Below are 22785 nucleotides of genomic sequence, written 5' to 3'. Positions count from 1 at the left end.
TGCCCAGAGCCACGTAGTATATTGCCCAGCCACGTAGTATATTGCTCAGCCACGTAGTATATTGCCCAGCCAAGTAGTATACAGCACAGAGCCACGTAGTATATTGCACAGCGACGTAGTATATTGCCCAGCCTTTTAGTATACAGCACATAGCCACGTAGGATATTGCCCAGTGACGTACGATATTACCGAGCCACGTATGTCACAGGTTCCAAAAATAAACATACTCCCCTAACGATCCGAGGGCCCCTTGTAGTGTAACATACTCACCATTCTCGGCGCTGCTCCTTTGCGTCCTGTGTCGCCGCTTCCTGGGATCCTGTGCAGATGGGCGCGCGTCCGCCATCTTGCGTTCCCAGGATGCTTTGCGAAAGTACCCATATGACTTAGCGGTCTCGCGAGACTGCTAGGTCTTATGGGTAGTTTCGCAAAGCATCGTGGGAACGCAAGATGGCGGCGGCCGCCAGCGGCTCAGCGGACAACGGAGGTGAGTATAGCAGTTTTTTTTTGTTTTGTTTTTTACTATTGTTAGCATGACTTTCGTTTACTATTAATGCCGCATAGGCAGCATCAATAGTAAAAGGTTGGGGATACACAGGGTTAATAGCGGCGGTAACGGAATGCGTTACCGCCGGCATTAACCCTGTGTTAGCGGTGACCGGAGGGGAGTATGGAGCATGCGGGAAGCGGAGCGCCGGGGAGACGGGGGGGGGGGGGGGGCTGGAGCGGAGCGCCGGGGACCCAGTGCGGGGAGCGGAACGCAGGGGACAGTGAGCACGGGGAGCGGAGCGCCGGGGACCCAGTACGAGGAGCGGAGCGCTGGGGACAGTGAGTGCGGGGAGAGGAGGGCCGGGGACAGTGACTGCGGGGAGCAGGCGGCGGCCACTGACTGCGGGGAGTATGAAGCGGCCATATTCTTCCGGACTGTGGCCGTCGCTGATTGGTCGTGACTGTTTTGCGGCGACCAATCAGCGACTTGGATTTCCATGATAGACAGAGGCCAGGACCAATGAATATCCGTGACAGAAGGACAGACAGACGGAAGTACCCCTTAGACAATTATGTATATAGACTAGATGGTGGCCCGATTCTAACGCATTGGGTATTCTAGAATATGTATGTAGTTTTATTTATGAAGATTTAAGAATAATGCAATGACTACACAGGATTTGGATGGCTGGGCGTGACCAATCAGCGAAGCGTGGTTCAAATCCCTCACCAATTCGCGGCCAGACAATCAGTGAAGCCAGGGCCGGCTCCAGGTTTTTGAGGGCCCTGGGCGAAAGAGTCTCAGTTGGCCCCCCCTTTAACACATGCCACGATTCATGATGCACAGATACAGCAGAGAAATATAACACAGCCCACGCAGTATATAACACAGCCCACGCAGTATATAACACAGCCCACGCAGTATATAACACAGCCCACGCAGTATATAACACACCAACGTAGTATATTGCACAGCCCACGTAGCATATAGCACAGCCCACGCAGTATATAGCACAGCCCACGCAGTATATAGCACAGCCCACGCAGTATATAGCACAGCCCATGCAGTATATAGCACAGCCCAAGTAGTATATAGTACAGTCCACGTAGTACATAGCACAATCCACGTAGTATATAACACAGCCACGTAGTATATAGCAGTGTGGGCACCATATCCCTGTTAAAAAAGAATTAAAATAAAAAATAGTTATATACTCACCTTTCGGCGGCCCCCGGATCCAGCCCATGCTTTTAGCGATGCTCTCGCCAGGTCCGTTCAAAGTAATGCTTTGCGGCAATAACCCGTGATGATGTAGCGGTCTCGTGAGACCGCTACGTCATCTGGGGTCATTACCACAAAGCATTACTGGGACCGGAGCATCGCAAGGAGCCGGATAAGCTGCCGGGGACGCCGGAAGGTGAGAATATCACAATTTTTTAATAATTATTGTTTTTAACATATCTTTTTACTATTGATGCTGCAAGTCCAAGTCGAAAAATTTTCAATTTAATCTCACTGATTCTCAAATCCGAAGTATAGAGGATATTTCGCCCTGGAATTGGTCGGAGAGGGATATTGTTTATTTGGGTCTGAGGTTTTCTAGCAAACGTAGCTCCTTGATTCCCATCAATTTGGATTCTCTTATTGCTTCCATTTCTAAAGAGCTTAGATTTTATGATGATAAAGTATTATCGTGGTGGAGAAAGTGCCTTATTGTAAAATCAATAATTCTTCCCAAGATCCTCTATATCTTCAGGTCCCTTCCTTTACTTGTTCCTACTTCCTATTTGACCAGTTCGCAGGCACACCTCAATCTGTTTGTTTGGGGCAACCAGAGAGCTCATATAGCCTCTAGTTAACTGTATAAACATAAATTGCGTGGGGGTATGGGACTTCCTAATGTTTCTGCCTATTATTTCTCTAATTTAATTAAACAGAGTCTATATTGGTGGTCTGCAGATGATACGCCTACATGGGTGGAATTGGAATTATATTTTAATAGAAATTCTCCACCTTGTAATATTATTATGAATTTATTCACCTCTAAGTCTTTGCTTCAGTCTGATCATCCGATATTTGCAGCTGTTCTTGTGGCATGGCGGAAATTTCTGCAAAATTAAAAGTGGTTTCACTAGGATGGAACTTATGCTGAGACGTCCCCTCTCTTTTTTTGGTTACTGTTTTCTCGTTTGATCTGCTTTCAAGTTGGGCTGACTGGGGAATCTCTAAACTACATGACATCTTTGATGGTAACAAGTTTGTTTCATTTACCCACCTTAAAGATAGGTTTGGTGTTCCCTCATCGGCTTTTATGCAGTTTACTATTTTAAAGGATTTTCTGAGGCCACTGGTGACTGTAAAAAATAGCTTTTAATAAATAATGTTAAGATCTGATAGATAATTAAGCAAATAATGACCACCAACACCAACAACCCTGGGTCTCTACGGGGTAGATAAAGCAGCCGAGATATAGCAGGACCTCTTTTAATAAAGAGAATATTTATTCCTGACTAGGTCCCTAATGTTAGCCCTAATAGAGCTCACACCTACTACCTCCATCTGTTCACATCTATTTCTCAAGCCATTGCTGCTAGATCCCAAATGATCCCCTGATGAGCCCCTGTGCTGGGAAGGGGCGAAACGCGTAGGGATGGAGAGATGGGACATATTACGTCACATTTATTCAGATAAGTCTATCTTAATCGTAGCAGACTGTGTATAGCTTTTTATGACAACAATATGTGAAGTGCTTAAATGTGCCGCACGAGTGCCATGAGAGACTAGTGACATGGCTCTATCTGTATGGGCTTCTATGTATGTTTGTTACATTGATATACAGACATGATATACACTATGTGATCTTTTCGACAGGTGTTAGAAATGTGATAATGTACAATATGATGATTATGGATATCTAGAAAAAAAGAAGCCTGTATTTGTCTGCTATGGTTACTATTAGGTCACAGTGAATCTACTGTATATGTTAACGAATGGCAGCGATATAAAGCTATATGCACAAGAGCACTTTATATCTTGATGGTCTCGGACTACTAAATGTGGAGACCTATGCTCGTCTGTACCCTTTAAATAATATTATCCTCTTTGTTATTAACAACCAGGAATGCCTTTATCCATTGGGAAATTTCAATCTATGTCTGCTATGGTCAAGACTAGGTCATAGCGAATTTATTGTATATGGTAATCTAGGCAGCGGGTATATGCTGGTTGCACAATAGCACTTTAGGAGATCCACGCTCCTCTGCCCCCCCCCCCCCCCCTTTTGTACTGTATAGATCCGAGAAGGTATTTCCTGCCCTAGATTTAGTAGGTCAGACCTTTTGGCCTCTAAACGCCTAGATTCAATTCATAGGGTACACATTTATGTGCAGCTTTTTTGTAGATATAATATATTTGGTGCAGTAAGATCACTTATGCTGCATTGGTTTTACTCATTTCACATTCGCGTGACCTAGGTTTATATTGTATGTATGGTGTTTGGGTCTTGGGCGTGGGTAGTTGTTAGGGCCCGGAATAGGGCAAGAAGGGATAGACACTGAGCGAGGACGCCATATTGAATTTTAGGGTGCCAACCTCCGCTGTTAGGAAGGTGTGAGCTCTATTAGGGCTAACATTAGGGACCTGGTCTGGAATAAATATTCTCTTTATTAAAAGAGGTCCTCCCATATCTCGGCTGCTTTATCTACCCCGTAGAGACCCAGGGTTGTTGGTGTTGGTGGTCATTAGTTGCTTAATTATCTATCAGATCTTAACATTATTTATTAAAAGCTATTTTTTAGGGTATTGCGTTTTTTTGGTTGTCATATTAACCCCTCTGTGACCTTAGACGTACTATCCCGTCGAGGTGCCCTGGGCTTATCTGACCCTGGACGGGATAGTACGTCATAGCCGATCGGCCGCGCTCACGGGGGGGAGCGCGGCCGATCGCGGCCGGGTGTCAGCTGCTTATCGCAGCTGACATCCGGCACTATGTGCCAGGAGCGGTCACGGACCGCCCCCGGCACATTAACCCCTGGCACACCGCGATCAAAGATGATCGCGATGTGCCGGCGGTGCAGGGAAGCACCGCGCAGGGAGGGGGCTCCCTGCGGGCTTCCCTGAGCCCCCCGCAGCAACGCGATGTGATCGCGTTGCGGCGAGGGTCTCCTCACCTCCCTCCCTGCTCCCTCCAGCCCCGGATCCAAGATGGCCGCGGATCCGGGTCCTGCAGGGAGGGAGGTGGCTTCACAGAGCCTGCTTAGAGCAGGCACTGTGAAGGCTGCAGCGCTGCATGTCAGATCAGTGATCTGACAGAGTGCTGTGCAAACTGTCAGATCACTGATCTGTGATGTCCCCCCCTGGGACAAAGTAAAAAAGTTAAAAAAAAAATTTCCAAATGTGTAAAAAAAATTAAAAAAAATATTCCAAAATAATGAAAAAAAAAAAAAAATATTATTCCCATAAATACATTTCTTCATCTAAATAAAACAAAAAAAAACCAATAAAAGTACACATATTTAGTATCGCCGCGTCCGTAACGACCCGACCTATAAAACTGTCCCACTAGTTAACCCCTTCAGTAAACACCGTAAGAAAAAAAAAAAAAGAGGCAAAAAACAACGCTTTATTATCATACCGCCGAACAAAAAGTGGAATAACACGCGATCAAAAGGACAGATATAAATAACCATGGTACCGCTGAAAGCGTCATATTGTCCCGCAAAAAAAGAGCCGCCATACAGCATCATCAGCAAAAAAATAAAAAAGTTATAGTCCTGAGAATAAAGCGATGCAAAAATAATTATTTTTTCTGTAAAATAGTTTTTATCGTATAAAAGCACCAAACCATAAAAAAATGATATAAATGAGGTATCGCTGTAATCGTACTGACCCGAAGAATAAAACTGATTTATCAATTTTACCAAACGCGGAACGGTATAAACGCCTCCCCCAATAGAAATTCATGAATAGCTGGCTTTTGGTCATTCTTCCTCACAAAAATCGGAATAAAAAGCGATAAAAAAATGTCACGTGCCCAAAAATGTTTTCAATAAAAACGTCAACTCGTCCCGCAAAAAACAAGACCTCACATGACTCTGTGGACCAAAATATGGAAAAATTATAGCTCTCAAAATGTGGTATTGCAAAAAATATTTTTTGCAATAAAAAGGGTCTTTCAGTGTGTGACGGCTGCCAATCATAAAAATCCGCTAAAAAACTCGCTATAAAAGTAAATCAAACCCCCCTTCATCACCCCCTTAGTTAGGGAAAAATAAAAAAAAATGTATTTATTTCCATTTTCCCATTAGGGCTAGGGTTAGGGCTAGGATTAGGGTTAGGGCTAGGGTTAGGGCTAGGGTTAGGGCTAGGGTTAGGGCTAGGGTTAGGGTTAGGGCTAGGGTTAGGGTTAGGGCTAGGGTTAGGGCTAGGGTTAGGGCTAGGGTTAGGGCTAGGGTTAGGGTTAGGGTTGGGGCTACAGTTAGGGTTGGGGCTAAAGTTAGGGTTAGGGTTTAGATTACATTTACAGTTGGAAATAGGGTTGGGATTAGGGTTAGGGGTGTGTCAGGGTTAGAGGTGTGGTTAGGGTTACCGTTGGAATTAGGGTTAGGGGTGTGTTTAGATTAGGGTTTCAGTTATAATTGGGGGGTTTCCACTGTTTCGGCACATCAGGGGCTCTCCAAACACGACATGGCGTCCGATCTCAATTCCAGCCAATTCTGCGTTGAAAAAGTAAAACAGTGCTCCTTCCCTTCCGAGCTCTCCTGTGTGCCCAAACAGGGGTTTACCCCAACATATGGGGTATCAGCGTACTCAGGACAAATTGGACAACAACTTTTGTGGACCAATTTCTCCTGTTACCCTTGGGAAAATACAAAACTGGGGGCTAAAAAATAATTTTTGTGGGAAAACAAAAAGATTTTTTATTTTCACGGCTCTGCGTTATAAACTGTAGTGAAACACTTGGGGGTTCAAAGTTCTCACAACACATCTAGATAAGTTCATTGAGTGGTCTAGTTTCCAATATGGGGTCACTTGTGGGGGGTTTCTACTGTTTAGGTACATTAGGGGCTCTGCAAACGCAATGTGACGCCTGCAGACCAATCCATCTAAGCCTGCATTCCAAATGATGCTCCTTCCCTTCCGAGCCCTCCCATGCGCCCAAACGGTGGTTCCCCCCCCACATATCGGGTATCAGCATACTCAGGACAAATTGGACAACAACATTTAGGGTCCAATTTCTCCTGCTAACCTTGGAAAAATACAAAACTGGGGGCTAAAATATAATTTTTGTGGAAAAAAAAATATTTTTTATTTGCATGGCTCTGCGTTATAAACTGTAGTGAAATACTTGGGGGTTCAAAGCTCTCACAACACATCAAGATGAGTTCCTTAGGGGGTCTACTTTCCAAAATGGTGTCACTTGTGGGGGGTTTCTACTGTTTAGGTACATTAGGGGCTCTGCAAACGCAATGTGACGCCTGCAGACCATTCCATCTAAGCCTGCATTCCAAATGGCGCTCCTTCCCTTCCGAACCCTCCCATGCGCCCAAACGGTGGTTCCCCCCCACATATGGGGTATCAGCGTACTCAGGACAAATTGGACAACAACTTTTGGGGTCCAATTTCTCCTGTTACCCTAGGGAAAATACAAAACTGGGGGCTAAAAAATAATTTTTGTGGGAAAAAAATGTTGTTTTATTTTTATGGCTCTGCATTATAAACTTCTGTGAAGCCCTTGGTGGGTCAAAGTGCTCACCACACATCCAGATAAGTTCCTTAGGGGGTCTACTTTCCAAAATGGTGTCACTTGTGGGGGGTTTCAATGTTTAGGCACATCAGTGGCTCTCCAAACGCAACATGGCGTCCCATCTCAATTCCTGTCAATTTTGCATTGAAAAGTCAAACTGCGCTCCTTCCCTTCCGAGCTCTCCCATGCGCCCAAACAGTGGTTTACTGCCACATATGGGGTATCAGCGTACTCAGGACAAATTGGACAACAACTTTTGAGGTACAATTTCTTCTCTTACCCTTGGAAAAATAAAAAATTGGGGGCAAAAATATAATTTTTGTGAAAAAATATGATTTTTTATTTTTACGGTTCTGCATTATAAACTTCTGTGAAGCACTTGGTGGGTCAAAGTGCTCACCACACATCCAGATAAGTTCCTTAGGGGGTCTACTTTCCAAAATGGTGTCACTTGTGGGGGGTTTCAATGTTTAGGCACATCAGTGGCTCTCCAAACGCAACATGGCGTCCCATCTCAATTCCTGTCAATTTTGCATTGAAAAGTCAAATAGCGCTCCTTCCCTTCCGAGCTCTCCCATGCGCCCAAACAGTGGTTTACTGCCACATATGGGGTATCAGCGTACTCAGGACAAATTGGACAACAACTTTTTGGGTCCAATTTCTCCTGTTACCCTTGGTAAAATAAAACAAATTGGAGCTGAAGTAAATTTTTTGTGTAAAAAAGTTAAATGTTCATTTTTATTTAAACATTCCAAAAATTCCTATTAAACACCTGAAGGGTTAATAAACTTCTTGAATGTGGTTTTGAGCACCTTGAGGGGTGCAGTTTTTAGAATGGTGTCACACTTGGGCATTTTCTATCATATAGACCCCTCAAAATGACTTCAAATGAGACGTGGTCCCTAAAAAAAAATGGTGTTGTAAAAATGAGAAATTGCTGGTCAACTTTTAACCCTTAGAACTCCCTAACAAAAAAAAAAATTGGTTCCAAAATTATGCTGATGTAAAGGAGACATGTGGGAAATGTTACTTATTAAGTATTTTGTGTGACATATCTCTGTGATTTAATTGCATAAAAATTCAAAGTTTGAAAATTGCGAAATTTTCAAAATTTTCGCCAAATTTCCGTTTTTTTCACAAACAAACGCAGGTACTATCAAAGAAATTTTACCACTATCATGAAGTACAATATGTCACGAGAAAACAATGTCAGAATCACCAGGATCCGTTGAAGCGTTTCGGAGTTATAACCTCATAAAGGGACAGTGGTCAGAATTGTAAAAATTGGCCTGGTCATTAACGTGCAAACCACCCTTGGGGGTAAAGGGGTTAAACATACCCCTTTAATATTGTTTTTTGTTGTTTCGCCACTGGTGACTGGTCGCCCTCCTTTATCAGAGCCAGCAATTAATATTTTATGCAACTCCGGTCATAGCATATTTTGGTCTACTCAATATATCTACCAGTGGTTTAATAACTATTTCAAAATTATAAAATCCCCATACATGAGCAAATGGGAATCTACTTTGAATCTTCCTGTAGCTCTAGATGATTGGTTGCTAGGGAATCCCCACATGTAATCAAGCTGTCTAGTAGCTGTAAATCATTCAGCTGAGGCGTTGAAAACTAAATCTCCAAACACTAACAAATACTCAGAGATCACCTGAGCCTAGTCGGGAAAACCCGAGCAACGAGTACACTCGCTCATCACTAGTGCTGTTTAGCCCTATTCCTCCCATTCTGTATATGCTTTTTTCATTTGTATTGCCAGGATGTAGTACTTTGCATTTTTCACTGTTAAAAACCATTCTTTTAGTTGCTGCCTGCTGCTCCAGCTTATTTATATCTTTTTTTTAATCCTCTCTCTCTCTTCTGTAGTATTAGCTATCCCTCCTAGCTTTATGTCATCACCAAACGTAATCGGTTTACCCTCAATTTCTTCATCTAAATCATTGATAAAGATGTTTACCATACAGGGCCCAGGACAGAGCCCTGTGGTACCCCACTTGAGACATTCTTCCAACTGGATGTGCAGCCATTTACGACCACTCTTTGGGTCCGATCACTGAGCCAGTTATGAATCCACCCAACAGTTGCCTTGTCCATTCCATACTTAGTCATTTTTTCGATAAGGATTGTGTGAGATACTTTGTCAAATGCTTTGCTGAAGTCAAGATATACTATACCTACAGCATTTCCTTGATCCACCCAGTCAGTGATTCTGTTATAGAAGGAAATTAAGTTGGTCTGACATGACTTATTATTTACAAACCCATCCTGAATCACTTATTATGTGAGTGATAAACAGTTATGTCCATAAATATTGGAACAGTTCAAAGATAAGGAGTGGGAATGTTTTATTGTCCTCTGATTGGGGTCTGATTCTTTGTTATAGTGACCCCACATGGTCTGAGGAGCAAATTCCTTAGTTGATGTAAAAAGACATAAATCCATGCAACACATTCATTCCTGCACTGAGAGTTTCAAAGGTCATCAGCAGCTTATATTCCCAGACCCTTCTATCTCTCTGAGATTTGAAGTTACCTTTTAATGCAAGTAAAACAAGCTCACTGTCCTCTCCAACAGCTGCAGGAACCTTTACTTGCCATCAGAAAAAATGTGAAACCTGTTCATTTATAATGACCACTGACAAGATAAAGATCCCCAATTCACATCAGGACTACAAGATCCCAGGTACTTTCAGCTGCATCACATCTAATGTGGTGTACCTAATTATTTGTATTAAATGTCCAACTGGGGGTCTGTATGTAGGGGAGACAGGGCAGAGACTGTGAACAAGGATGAACTCTCATCGCTCCATACAATAGGAGAAAAAAGAATGGATCTACCTGTGGCAATACATTTTTGTCTCCCTGATCATAGCATTATGGACATAAATTACTTGTATTAAAAGGTAACTTCAAATCTCAGAGAGACAGAAGAGTTTGGGAATATAAGCTGATGATGACCTTTGACACTGTCCGTGCAGGAATAAATGTGTCCCATGGATTTATGTCTTTTTACATCAACTAAGGAATTTGCTTCTCAGGCCGTATGGGGTTACCATAACATAGAACCAGACCCCAATCAGAGGACAATAAAAACATTCCTTATCTATGAACTGTTCCAATATTTATGGACATAACTATTTATCACTCACATAATGGTAATTCTGCTTCACGTCACCTGTCTTATCTATTGCATTTTGCATAAATGTGTTTTTTTCAGAATTTTGTTTTTAAGGCCCCTTCACATTAAGCGACGCTGCAGCGATACCGACAACGATCCGGATCGCTGCAGCGTCGCTGTTTGGTCGCTGGAGAGCTGTCACACAGACCGCTCTCCAGCGACCAACGATGCCGGTAACCAGGGTAAACATCGGGTAACTAAGCGCAGGGCCGCGCTTAGTAACCCGATGTTTACCCTGGTTACCATCCTAAAAGTAAAAAAAAACAAACAGTACATACTTACCTAACGCTGTCTGTCCCCGGCGCTCTGCTTCTCTGCACTCCTCCTGTACTGGCTGTGAGCACAGCGGCCGGATAGCAGAGCAGTGACGTCACCGCTCTGCTTTCCGGCTGACCGACGCTCACAGCCAGTACAGGAGGAGTGCAGAGCACAGCGCCGGGGACAGACAGCGGTAGGTAAGTATGTAGTGTTTACTTTTACGCTGGTAACCAGGGTAAACATCGGGTTACTAAGCGCGGCCCTGCGCTTAGTTACCCGATGTTTACCCTGGTTACCAGTGAAGACATCGCTGGATCGGTGTCACACACGCCGATCCAGCGATGTCCACGGGAGATCCAGCGACGAAATGAAGTTCTGGACTTTGTTCAGCGACCAACGATCTCCCAGCAGGGGCCTGATCGTTGGTCGCTGTCACACATAGCGATTTCCTTAACGATATCGTTGCAACGTCACCAAAAGCAACGATATCGTTAACAATATCGTTATGTGTGAAGGTACCTTTAGTCTTTGCCTGATGAAGAGACCTGCGTAGTCTCGAAAGCTTGCAATTTGTTACCATCTTTTCAGTTAGCCATTAAAAGGTATCAACCACTGAGGACTCTCAATTCTATATTTTTCTATCCACTGGCTAAAACGGTACCAAGATATATATCTTTCCTGTGCTGCTGAAAGAATTGTGCTTCTAGTTAGATAACAGCCACTACAGATCTGTAGGCTTTTCTCCTGAAATACTCTGTGCTGCTGTGGGACCTGTTCGTTATGCAGTGTTTGCTCTCTCTATAAATTATGTTGAGTTTTTATGATGCTGTAATATTAAACAAATGTCCTTAAGGCGTCTCTAAGAGCTGCCCTTTTGTACTTTCTTGGCATCAGATCCACAACTTAACCTGGAGTCTTTTTTTTTTTTTTTAACCCTTCGTGTGTCAGGTAATGGCGATTCAAAGCTCTGGGAGATTTTGGGACCCTGTGTCTATACAGTCTGCCATAACCTGCACGCCTATCCTGGTCCTGGAGAGTTTTGAACTCTGGATATCCTGTGAGTTTATGGGCTCATACAGGGTAGTAAAAGCAGCGCCACCCTTATCCTCAGGTCATGTGCGGTACTGCTGCTCAACCCCCTTCAGTGAAGCTGAATTGCAATACCAGAGACAACCTGTAGTTAGTTGGTGGCGCTATTTCTGGAACAGCAATCCTGAGTACCTTTATAAATTGCCCCATAATATATTCAGGGAATTGCTAGTTATGCAGTTTCCTGTGAGATCATCCTCTGCATTACCACTCTCCTCCACCCCTGGCCGGTCCGCGTCATGTTGACTCCTATTATTGAGGCCGATGAACACTCGGATTATTTACTCGCGATTTATAAATCCATTTAACTCTTCGCTGCTCGTTCTCCTGTGGGCGAAAGATTGAAATCCAGGGTTGTCTCCTCAATACTAAACCACCGGCCGTGTATCCGCCATATTGTGTCCTGTCATCACAGAATTGCATACAGGGACTCTTCTTTCTTCTGGAATTCTGTAATTTATCATAATCCAGCACATTTAGTGCCAGATTGGAGGAATTGTATTCATTTAATATTCATGCACATAATGTTTGAACTTTAATAATTGCTTTTGGTTTTATGGAAACACACAAAAATGAAACAAAATGGCGGTTTATCCTGCAGATCTGGGATCCCCAATGGGTAAAATCCGCCTCAACATGTGGCGTTTGCTGCAAGTTAAAAATCCTAACAAAAGTGAATTTACACAGGTTGTACCAAAAAGAACAAAAATGCAACATACGGTTGGTATAATAATGCTGCAAAAGTGCGGAAAGTCTGCTCTAAAATGCACGACGTGTGAAAGTCACCTAACATGCTGGATTAGGGGAATTTTACACTATAGTGGGAACCAGGACCGACTTACATTATTGTTTGTGTTCCCTCCCTCTTAAATCCGTAGGCAAAAAAACGCCCCATTAACGGGCGCCACCTGCAGGGGTGGTCACCCAGCTTTCCTGGGATCCTCACCGTTCTATCGGCCTGTCAGTGGTGCATTATGGGATGTTTACAGATTGGGAACGCGTGGTGCAGCTTTATGGGGCAGGGGGCTGTCGTGTGCGTTTTTCCTGTGCTGTCTTTTTATGGATATGGACTTTGGGACGTCGATATCTTCTGTTTATTTTAGGGGGATCGGCTTACAAAGAAAAATGTGAGTTAATGTTGTAAAACTGGTTCCTGTCAAGCGCAACAAAGACTGCGCTGTGGGTCACGTGACTGTAGTGTACAGCATGGTGGACATCCTCGCCAAGTGACCCAGACTGGACCGCAGAAGAAGGGGACACTCCGTGTGTCCTCAGCTCTGCTACCTCGGTGTATATATGCGTTTCATCTGGCATCTGATAATCCGGCGCACATCTGACTGATAATCCAGAATGTATGACCGATCTCACAACTAATAAAAGGATAGTCTCTATCCTTTTTTATTATTATTATTATTATTATTATTTATTGTTATAGCGCCATTTATTCCATGGTGCTTTACATGTGAGGAGGGGTATACATAATAAAAACAAGTACAATAATCTTAAACAATACAAGTCATAACTGGTACAGGAGGAATGAGGACCCTGCCCGCGAGGGCTCACAATCTACAAGGGATGGGTGAGAATACAGTAGGTGAGGATAGAGATGGTCATGCAGCGGTTTGGTCGATCAGTGGTTACTGCAGGTTGTAGGCTTGTCGGAAGAGGTGGGTCTTCATCTATCCTTCTAGAATAACACATGTTCCCTGGATGTTAGGCACCCATGTTTGCCAGTACAGTGCCTATAGGGGGCTTCTGACAAGAACCAAAGTGGCGTCTGGTTCCACATATACAAAGAAAGGTTGCACTCTATCGTGTCAAAACACGTTGAAATACATGAAATATGAATAGCAAAATGGCTTTTTGAACATTAGGAAAAATATTTGAGAGACGCTTTGCACAGAATTTGGCCAAATAGTGTGAGCCCATCAACCATCGTCAAGGTGGTCTCATTAATCTGATTGTCCCTGACCTCCCTGTCCAAATGTGAACACTTACCGAAGGCTAATGTCTGTATGCATGGTTCCACATAGTTTCTGTCACTCTTCTCATGAACCAGGTGGTGTAAGGGTTTTGAATCCCAGTGCTGATGGGTCTACCGTTTCGGCTGTGAATGGGTTAAACATGCGGGCGGATGAGCTCATACTGGTTTTGTTCTTTTTGGAGTTTATTTAGCGCTCTTTCCTCGCCGTTGCTTTTTTTGTATTGTTTCTTTATATTCAGGCGTCTCCATTGGCTGTGACTAATTCCTTCAGAGGCTTGAGGGGACGCTGGAATGTGCGACTGATGATCAGAACTGGGGCCTAGACCCCTCGGGCAACATCCATGTGTATTCATCCTCATATAGACCCCCCGATATCAGCGCTCGCTGCACCTAGAATCCGCATCATTAGTGAATTACACAGCGCTCTATTTACCTATAGTGGTCCGATCCCGCATTCAAGGGGTAGGGGCATTGCTGGTGATGGACAGTGTGTGTGTGTATGTAGTATATCATTTTTGTTTCTTTTTTTGCAACCATCTTTGTAAAAACCGCCAAAGATTTGCTAAACTAACTGCCTGAAAACTGCACTGCACGCCATAAGTTACCAGAAATGCATTTCATTACAAAATCTGCACAAATTACATGCTGACTTTGTAGTGGACTTTTCTTATAATTTCCACTGAATGAAAGGAAATAAAGAGGTGGGGTTTTTTATATGTATATTTATATTTATTTTTTTCCAGGAAGTTCTGCAGCAGCTGATCGTGATGACTTTGCCCAATGTTCTGCTGATTGGTAAAGACCCTCTGACAGGTGCAGAATCTTTTTCAGAAGTGCCATTATCTCGTATGTTTGTGGAACACTGTGCAAACGTTTTGGGCAGGTGTGGAAATTTGTTTGCAAAGGTGAAATACTTAGTAAATTACAATATAGATGAGATTCACATTTCTCTTTGGTTTGTTTTTTTCACGTTGCATTTTGGTAATTGATAGAAATGATGATGGGTTATTTTTTTTTATTTGTGAAAGATTCTTACTCTGCATCATTATTTCACACCTGCCTAAAACTTTTTTCCAAGTATCCATGCTGCTCACCATTATTGTCACCCCTTAATTTTTTTCATAGACTGTACAATATCTTCAGAAATAAATGGAAGTGTTACATAGTTACATCCTCAGGATTTTTGATTATTAGTCCACAGTAATGCACCAATAAAACATTGTTTCTCAACTTACATGTTGCAACTTCATAGCAGAAACAGAATAAACAGCATGTGCAGCATAAAGGCGCCCCGAATTAGTACTTGGTTGCATGCCCTTTTACATTGATGACAGCTTCCAAACATTTCTTGTAGCCATCTATAAGCTTCTTGCACTTCTCCGCTGGTATTTTCTCCCACTCTTCCTTTGCAGTTTGTTGAAGCTCTTGAATGTTTGCAGGGTTCTTTTTCCCAATGGCAAATTTCAGCTCATCCCAAAGATTTTCAATGGGATTGAGGTCAGGACTCATTGCTGGCCATTTTAAAACAGTCCATTTTTTATTTTTCAACCATTCCTGTGTACCTTTTGGATGTGTGCTCTGGGTCATTGTTTTGTTGGAGGACCCATGATCTTTGACTGAAACCAAGATTTTTAGCTCTAAAATCTCTTGATAATTCTCCGATTTCATGATTCCTGCAATACGGTCAAGGCCTCCAGTACCAGACACAGCAATGCAACTCCACAGCATCATGGATTCTCCACCATGCTTAACTGTTGGTAGAGTGTTCTTTCCCTTGTAAGCTTCATTGCGCCGTCTGTGAACTAACTGTTGCTTTGCATTGCCAAAAAGCTCTATTTTTTTTTCATCTGTCCACAGAACATTTTCCCAGAAGGATTGTGGTTTGTCAAGGTACTCTTTGACAAATAGCAGTCGTTTCTTTTTATGTCTTTTCTTCCGCAATGGTTTCTTCCTTGGCCTTCGCCCATTCAGCTCTGCCTGGTTTAGTGTGCAGCATATGGTACTTGTTGAAACCATAACCCCAGACTGTTCTAGGTTGGCTTTCAGGTCTTAGATGTTTGATGTGGTGTTTTGTTTTGTTTTTTTCACCATTCGCACCAATCTTCGAAGACCTCTCTTGTCAATTTTCCTCTTTCCCCAAGTCCAGGGAGATTATTGACGGTTCGATTCTTGGCAAACTTCGTAAAAACATTGCACAGTGTTGAAACTGGAATACCAAGGTCTTTGGAGATGGCCTTATAACCCTTGGAAGTCTTGTGATTGCTGATAATTGCAGTTTTGATGTCCTCAGCTCCTTTGTCTTTACCATTGTGACAAAGTAACAAGGACGACCATGTGGCTTTTTAAAAGACTGAAGTCATCATTCATTGGCTAATTCATGTCACATGGGCACTGACAATTAATAACAGGTGATTCTCATTTGTGAATTACCACAGGCGACTCAAAATGTGTATCCATACTATTGTAATGTAAAGGGGCCAATACCAGGATCACAGCAAGAGTCAGGGTTTTCTATTTTTTGCCTCATTGTTTGTTTTTAATTCTTGTTTGCTCTCTTGTATATCTTGTACATCTGTCTGAGATGATTTAGTGAATCCTGCTTTGAGCAGGGGGTTGTACCAGTTGACCCAGGAGGTCCCTTCCAACTCTACCATTTATGATGCTATGTATATAACATGAGTGCTCGTTACAGAAAACCGTTTCACTTGATTCATTTTTGTCAGGAGATATTCCACATGATGTACTTGCACTTCATAGGTGCCAATAATGATGAGCAGGACTGTACAAACATCCATACACATAAGTATACACACTTATGGTTCATACATAGATGTAGAATTTTTTACACACATCTATTTCTATACGTTTGTGTTTCATTCAGGGAGAAGTATGGAGGAGGTGAAGAAGATTCTGCTGCTGATGTTGGGCTGCGCCGTACAGGTGGGTTTCCGGGCAGTGTTGTCAGCTCTTGGCTGAGATTACTGTCGTGTTATCGGCGTGTTATAATGAGGGAAGACGTTGTGGGATTAGAATCGACATGTCCCAGCAGAGCGGATGTGTCGCCTCCAGCGCTGGGAAAATCCGTATTGTCAGGGTCAATAATTAGCTGAGATCACAACAATGAGGGGGATTACAATCAGTATGGCTGCCTTACCTGAATCGTGTTCCTTCCTGTTACTGCTGCCACCGGCATCATCTCTAGCAAAGTTGTGTGATAATCAATATGGCCGCCATCCTGTCACACAGCTTTCCTAGTTTCCTCTGTCTGGTTACATTTGTCAGATTTAAGTCTGGAAGAGATGAGAGAAAAGCCTTTATGTAATTATTTTTGTTTTTCTTTCCAGTGTGACAGGAAAGAGGAGTACATTGAGAAGATCAAGCAGCTGGATATCGAGACACAGGAGGGAATCGTATCGCACATCCAGGAGGTAACGCTCGCTGCCGCATCTATTATTCATTGGGTTATTGAGTCGTCCTGGAGACGGGCCTATGATGTGCGCAGCATGGACACAGATGATAGCGGTCACTGATCACGAGACTCTGAGTAATCGATAATAAATATGACATATAGGTGACTGGTTAATGTTCAAGGGCCCGGTAAAGCTGGATGACCTCTGTTGTTGGAGCCGTCATGGCGACCGTACCGCTGTCGCCCATCTTTCTCAGATCAATAAGTGAAGCCAGTTGTGCTTCTTTTCATAATGGTGGATCTCGCTGTGTGACAGGTGACCCATAACCAGGAGAATGTGTTTGATCTACAATGGCTGGATGTACCGGACGTGGCCCCTGAGGAGCTGGACTCGCTGTCCCGAAGCATGGCACTGCACCTCAGGAGGCTGCTCGATGAGAGGGATGAATATAAAGAGGTATGATGCCTGTGGCGGGTGCAATCATAGCCATGAAGCAGTGTCTCATGGTGCGAGATGTTAGCGCCTTCCCCTCATAAATCCACAAGTCGCATAACCCCACTTCCATCCTAAAAACAAGTGTCAGCCTGGTCCATAAGAACCAAACAGATCATTACTCGTACTTTAATGATTTTTTTTGCAGCGCTTCCATATTTGTGAGGCGCCAGGGATGAGGTTTTGGCATTTTTATTAGTGGGGAGGGTCACACAGACGCCTGAAAGTTTTGGTTTGATATAAGTTCCATTGATGGTGCCCTTCACCCTCAGCAAACAACAGATATTGAATGGGCGTCCACAGACAAGCCAAGTCCCTCAAAGCTGGACACATTCCTACACTGAGGGCGACAAGTTGTTTTTCTTGGGTCAAGGTCATGTTTCTTCCAGCCTGGGGTTCCCTTTTCTCCATATTTTGATGGTGTAATATCATGTTTGTCTCCAGGGGGTCATGGGACTAACGATGCGCTCGTCCTGTGATTTGATTTTTTCCACCCGGTGATTGGGGAGGAAGGGAGCAGTCGTCACCTCTTCCCGCTGGTGGCGGTGACCTCTGGCGCAGGACTCGATGCTCACGTGTCCTCTTTGAACAGCAGCCAAAATGAATCTGGGCTATGGGGGGGGGGTCATTCTCTGCTCCATAGACTGAGCTCATAATGCGTTATCTGACATTGGATCCATGATGGGATGTTCTGCCAGCCGCCCTGGGGTCTGTTTATTTAAATGTCTCTGGGTGGCGAATAAAGTAGATTTTTTTGGGGGGGACTTTTTATAGTTGAGCAAGAAATTATCAGGTCTCCAGGGCTCAGAGCAAAACTGTTCCTCGAGTCCTGAGTTACTTTTTTGCTTTTCTGGCAGAGTAAAAAGTTTTAGCTGTCGCCATGTATATTCGATATTTTATAGATGTGTTGATTTTTTTTTTTTTTTTTATGGGATCCACAGACTTTTGAGCAGGGTCATAATGATATAGGGGGGCATCCCAGCCCTGGTAAATGATGGGGGCTCAAAAAGTCTGTCTGTATTTGGAGCACCGGTTATATAGAAGGTGGGGACCAATATTACAGATTTTGCATTTGTAGTCACCTGTTCATTACAGCAAGTACTGGTTGCCCCTTATTTTTCACTAAGGAGATAAGCGTCTGCCTGATGCATATGTCGCCGCTTGTCTCTGCTTGGCAGAACATTTTAATAGGTACGGCATGTACCTGCTTGACTGACAACTTTAGCTGGTTTAGATTGTCAGGACAGTCACCGAACCAACTTGAAAATTGACAATGCCTTTTGGTTCCTGCCTCGTTCCTCATGGTAGCTGATAAAAACATTAAACAAAGGGGGTGACGCTGGGCACATGAAAAGCTTCACTGAGAGCAAAGACAATATGAAATCTGCCCCGGTGCCAAGGTACAATGTCGAGGGTCATGGAGAAATGGCTGATTAATATCATGGTTGTTCTTTCAGGTGATTGTCGATCTCACCCAGGAAAGGGATTATCTCCAGTCTCTGAATCCGCCTGCTCCGGTCAAGTCTTCAAGTTCAGATGTGTCGTCAAATGTGGTCAACCATTTTTCTACAGAGGACAAGCAACATCTGGCAGTGGAACTCGCAGACAGCAAAGCGAAATTACGACGGCTACGGCAGGAATTGTGAGTTATTTTTATTATATTGAGCAGAACATTTGCTTTATCTTCTGGTTTCTAAGAAATAGGTATCTTTTCTTTTTTTTTTTCTTTACCTGCTCAGAGAAGAAAAGTCAGAGATTCTCTTGGACACTAAACATGAAGTTGAAAGATTGAACCTGGAGCTTCAGAGGCTCAAACAGGAGGTAAAATAGAAATGACGTTTTTTCATCTGCTTGGACTGGGGCTTCCTGGTGACATCCGGTCCTTCAGATTTATAAGGGATTATCGAGCGAGTTGCGCTACTTTCTTTCCATGTGGAAACCCCAATTCTGCGATTTACCGCGACTTGTGGGCGACCACATCACCTTTAATTTGAACCCGTACTCAATCAGAAATCTCAGCCATGAAGTCACAAATAAAACATTTTTTCCTCTAACCTTTTGACATTTCTTAGAACATCCAGTTGGCGGCTGAGGCTCGGACTGCGCGCACGTACCGGGATGAGGTGGATTCAATGAAGGAAGCGGCCAGCAAAGTCGACCGCCTAGAAAGTGAACTCATCCGCTGCAAAGAGAAACTTCACGACGTGGAATTCTACAAGGCGCGGATGGACGTAGGTGACATATATCTGCGTCTGGGAACTCTAGGCGATTACATAAGCTTATGGTGGTGAGGGGGTCACATACTATGTAGATCCCTCTTTTCATTCAGGGCCGGCATCATTTTCTGATGCCCTGTGCCAGGTTTCGTGACACCTGGAGAATGAACTTTGCTGGAAAAGATTACATTTCCAGTTTCTCTTTGGAGGAGAAATGTGAACTCATTAACTTTACATGTAGAGAGCTGCGGCGAAACTGAGACGACGCTGATCCCATGTGACATTATGTGCAGGAGCGCTGACCCAGGACGACTCCCTGTATTCTTTGTATAGATTAATACATACATTTATTATATTACCGCCTATTACGGCACATGTGGGGTATAAATTCCATTTGACCGGCAGGAATGTGTTCTGGATTGTCAAATGAAAGACAAATGTAAAATGGTAATGTAAAATCTGCCATCAGATTGTTTGTCTGCCGCATCCATCTAGAAGGAGCAGGGGAGTTGTAGTTCTTAAGCTGAATACAATGCCAGAAACTGAGTGTAAACTGACCCTGCAGCGGCCAATTCTGGAGTTTCGGACTTTTCATATCACACAGTCTTTATGATAATTTATCGGCTGTCATCGCTGTGTAGGAGCTGAGAGAAGATAATGTGATTCTCATCGAGACCAAGGCTCTGCTGGAGGAGCAGCTGGAGGCGGCGCGGGCGCGGACCGACAAAGTGCACGAGCTCGAGAAGGACAATCTGCAGCTGAAATCCAAGATCCACGACCTGGAGCTGGTGAGGGGGAAAACGCTTTTAGTACCTGCTGCAGTAAGCCGCACCACAATGGGTTACTCTGGGTAATGGGACAGTCATAGCTCATAACGTGCTGCTTCTGTGTTGCCAGGACCGATTCTCGGACAAGAACCGGATCGAGGAGCTACTAGAGGAGAACATGGTGCTGGAAATCGCTCACAAGCAAAGCATGAACGAGTCAACGCAGCTGGGTTGGGAGCTGGAGCAGGTGTCCAAGAGCAGTGAGCTGTCTGATGGTAAGAATGGCGGGGTGACCTTGTTATTTATAGTAATAACTAGATAGTGGCCCGATTCTAACGCATCGGCTATTCTAGAATATGCATGTCCACGTAGTATATGGCCCAGCCCACGTAGTATATTGCCCAGCCCACGTAGTATATTGCCCAGCCCACGTAGTATATTGCCCAGCCCCTACAGCACAGAGCCACGTAGTATATTGCCCAGCCACGTATGTCACAGGTTAAAAAATAAACATATACTCACCTTCCGAGGGCCCCTTGTAGTTCGGTCACATGACCATGACATCATGGCAGGTCCTTCTACCATACCATCCTTGGCACTGGAACCTGCCGCTTGCATGGAGCGGTCACCGGAGCGTCGCGAAAGGTGAGTATATAATGATTTTTTATTTTTTTAAATTATTTTTAACATAAGATGTTTTTACTATTGACGCTGCATAGGCAGCATCAATGGTAAAAACTTGGTCACACAGGGTTATGCCGCGGGTTACTCACTCTGTTACCGCTGGCATTAACCCTGTGTGATCGGTGACTGCGGGGAGTATGGAGCGGGCGCCGGGAGCTGACTGCAGGGGAGGGACTAATCGGACTGTGGCTGTCGCTGATTGGTCGCGGCAGCCATGACAGGCAGCTGGCGAGACCAATCAGCGACTTGATTCCATGACAGACAGAGGCCTTGACCAATGAATATCCGTAACAGACAGAAGGACAGACAGATGGAAGTGACCCTTAGACAATTATATAGTAGATCTTGTATATACTAGCTATACCAGAAAGAAAACCTTTGCTGCCAGCTCAGGTGATCCTAGGATGCGATTAGTAGAGTGTGATTGTTTCTTGGCTCCAGGGCTCAGGTCGTGTTACCTGCTCTTTACCGTTTACTCAGTGAGTCACCAACGAATTTCCTACAATTGACAAATGTAGCAGAGGAGCGCCCCCTCTTGGTGGCTTTGGCATAAATCTACAGATTATGTCGGCCACAATCTAGAATCCGCGTGATCAGAGGTCATCATTTACAGTGCAGAATCCAAGTGCATGGCTTTAGTGCTGAAAATGGGCACATTATATACAGAGGGTCTGGCTCTCTTCACTCTGTCTCCCGGTCAGATACTTACAACTTATTCCTTGACAGCCAGGAAATCATTTGTGTTTGAGCTGAACGAATCTGCGTCCAGTCGCATCCTGAAGCTGGAGAAAGAGAACCAGGGTCTTCAGCAGATCATCCAAGAGTTACGAGAAGCCTCCATCAATCTGGAGGAAAGCAGCTTGAAGAGCCTGGAACTGGAGAAGGAGAACCAGCAGCTCAACAAGAAGGTGGGCACCGGGTGGACGAGGTGACTTACTTCCTCCTCCCATGTGGCTTCCCTCATTTGGTGGTCTTACGCAGATCCCAATAAAGGATATTGGTTATATGTGTGTGTGAAATGTGGAGGCAAATATGTGACCAATTATAGAACTTATTAATTTATTTTTAGATTGAAAACCTGCACATTCAGATTGAGAAGGAAAAACAGAGCAGCTTCGACTTGGAGAGTCTCAGCGAAGATTTACTTAAGGAGAAGGATAATCTCTCTCGAATTCTAGAGAATGTAAAATCTGAGAAGGAAAAGCAGGTAGGTAATGAGATGGTCACTGTCATTTAATCAAACTTGGCATAAATCAATAGTACAAGCGAATACAAGAAGCGGTGTAATAAATCTTGCCTGATATAAGTGAAGAAAGATTCAGATTTGAGCCACTATTTCTGCTCCTTCATCATTTACTCTGAAATACTGCTTGAATCTATCTTGAGACAAGTTTGACTGCGATCTCATTATGGAGAAGGCAGAAGGGAGGAACAGAGTGAGAGGCAAAGGCACAAACATGA

General features: G+C 43.8%; 1 protein-coding gene across 3 annotated transcripts in view; it reads left to right on the top strand.

Moving 5' to 3' along the window:
* The window catches only part of CCDC88C (coiled-coil domain containing 88C), an 87830-nt gene that overhangs the window by 16174 nt on the left and 48871 nt on the right, over nt 1-22785 (top strand). For all 3 annotated transcript variants that reach the window (XM_069736812.1, XM_069736801.1, XM_069736820.1), the window contains exons 4-14: nt 14499-14568; nt 16637-16695; nt 17100-17183; nt 17481-17621; nt 19115-19299; nt 19397-19478; nt 19730-19888; nt 20515-20661; nt 20771-20915; nt 22051-22232; nt 22394-22531. In XM_069736812.1, coding sequence (XP_069592913.1) covers nt 14499-14568; nt 16637-16695; nt 17100-17183; nt 17481-17621; nt 19115-19299; nt 19397-19478; nt 19730-19888; nt 20515-20661; nt 20771-20915; nt 22051-22232; nt 22394-22531 — 1392 coding nt within the window. The remainder of the gene's footprint in view (nt 1-14498; nt 14569-16636; nt 16696-17099; nt 17184-17480; nt 17622-19114; nt 19300-19396; nt 19479-19729; nt 19889-20514; nt 20662-20770; nt 20916-22050; nt 22233-22393; nt 22532-22785) is intronic.

This window comes from Ranitomeya imitator, chromosome 1 (genome assembly GCF_032444005.1).
Source record: "Ranitomeya imitator isolate aRanImi1 chromosome 1, aRanImi1.pri, whole genome shotgun sequence".
Lineage (NCBI taxonomy): Eukaryota > Metazoa > Chordata > Amphibia > Anura > Dendrobatidae > Ranitomeya > Ranitomeya imitator.
This window is presented reverse-complemented; position numbering and strand designations above follow the sequence as displayed.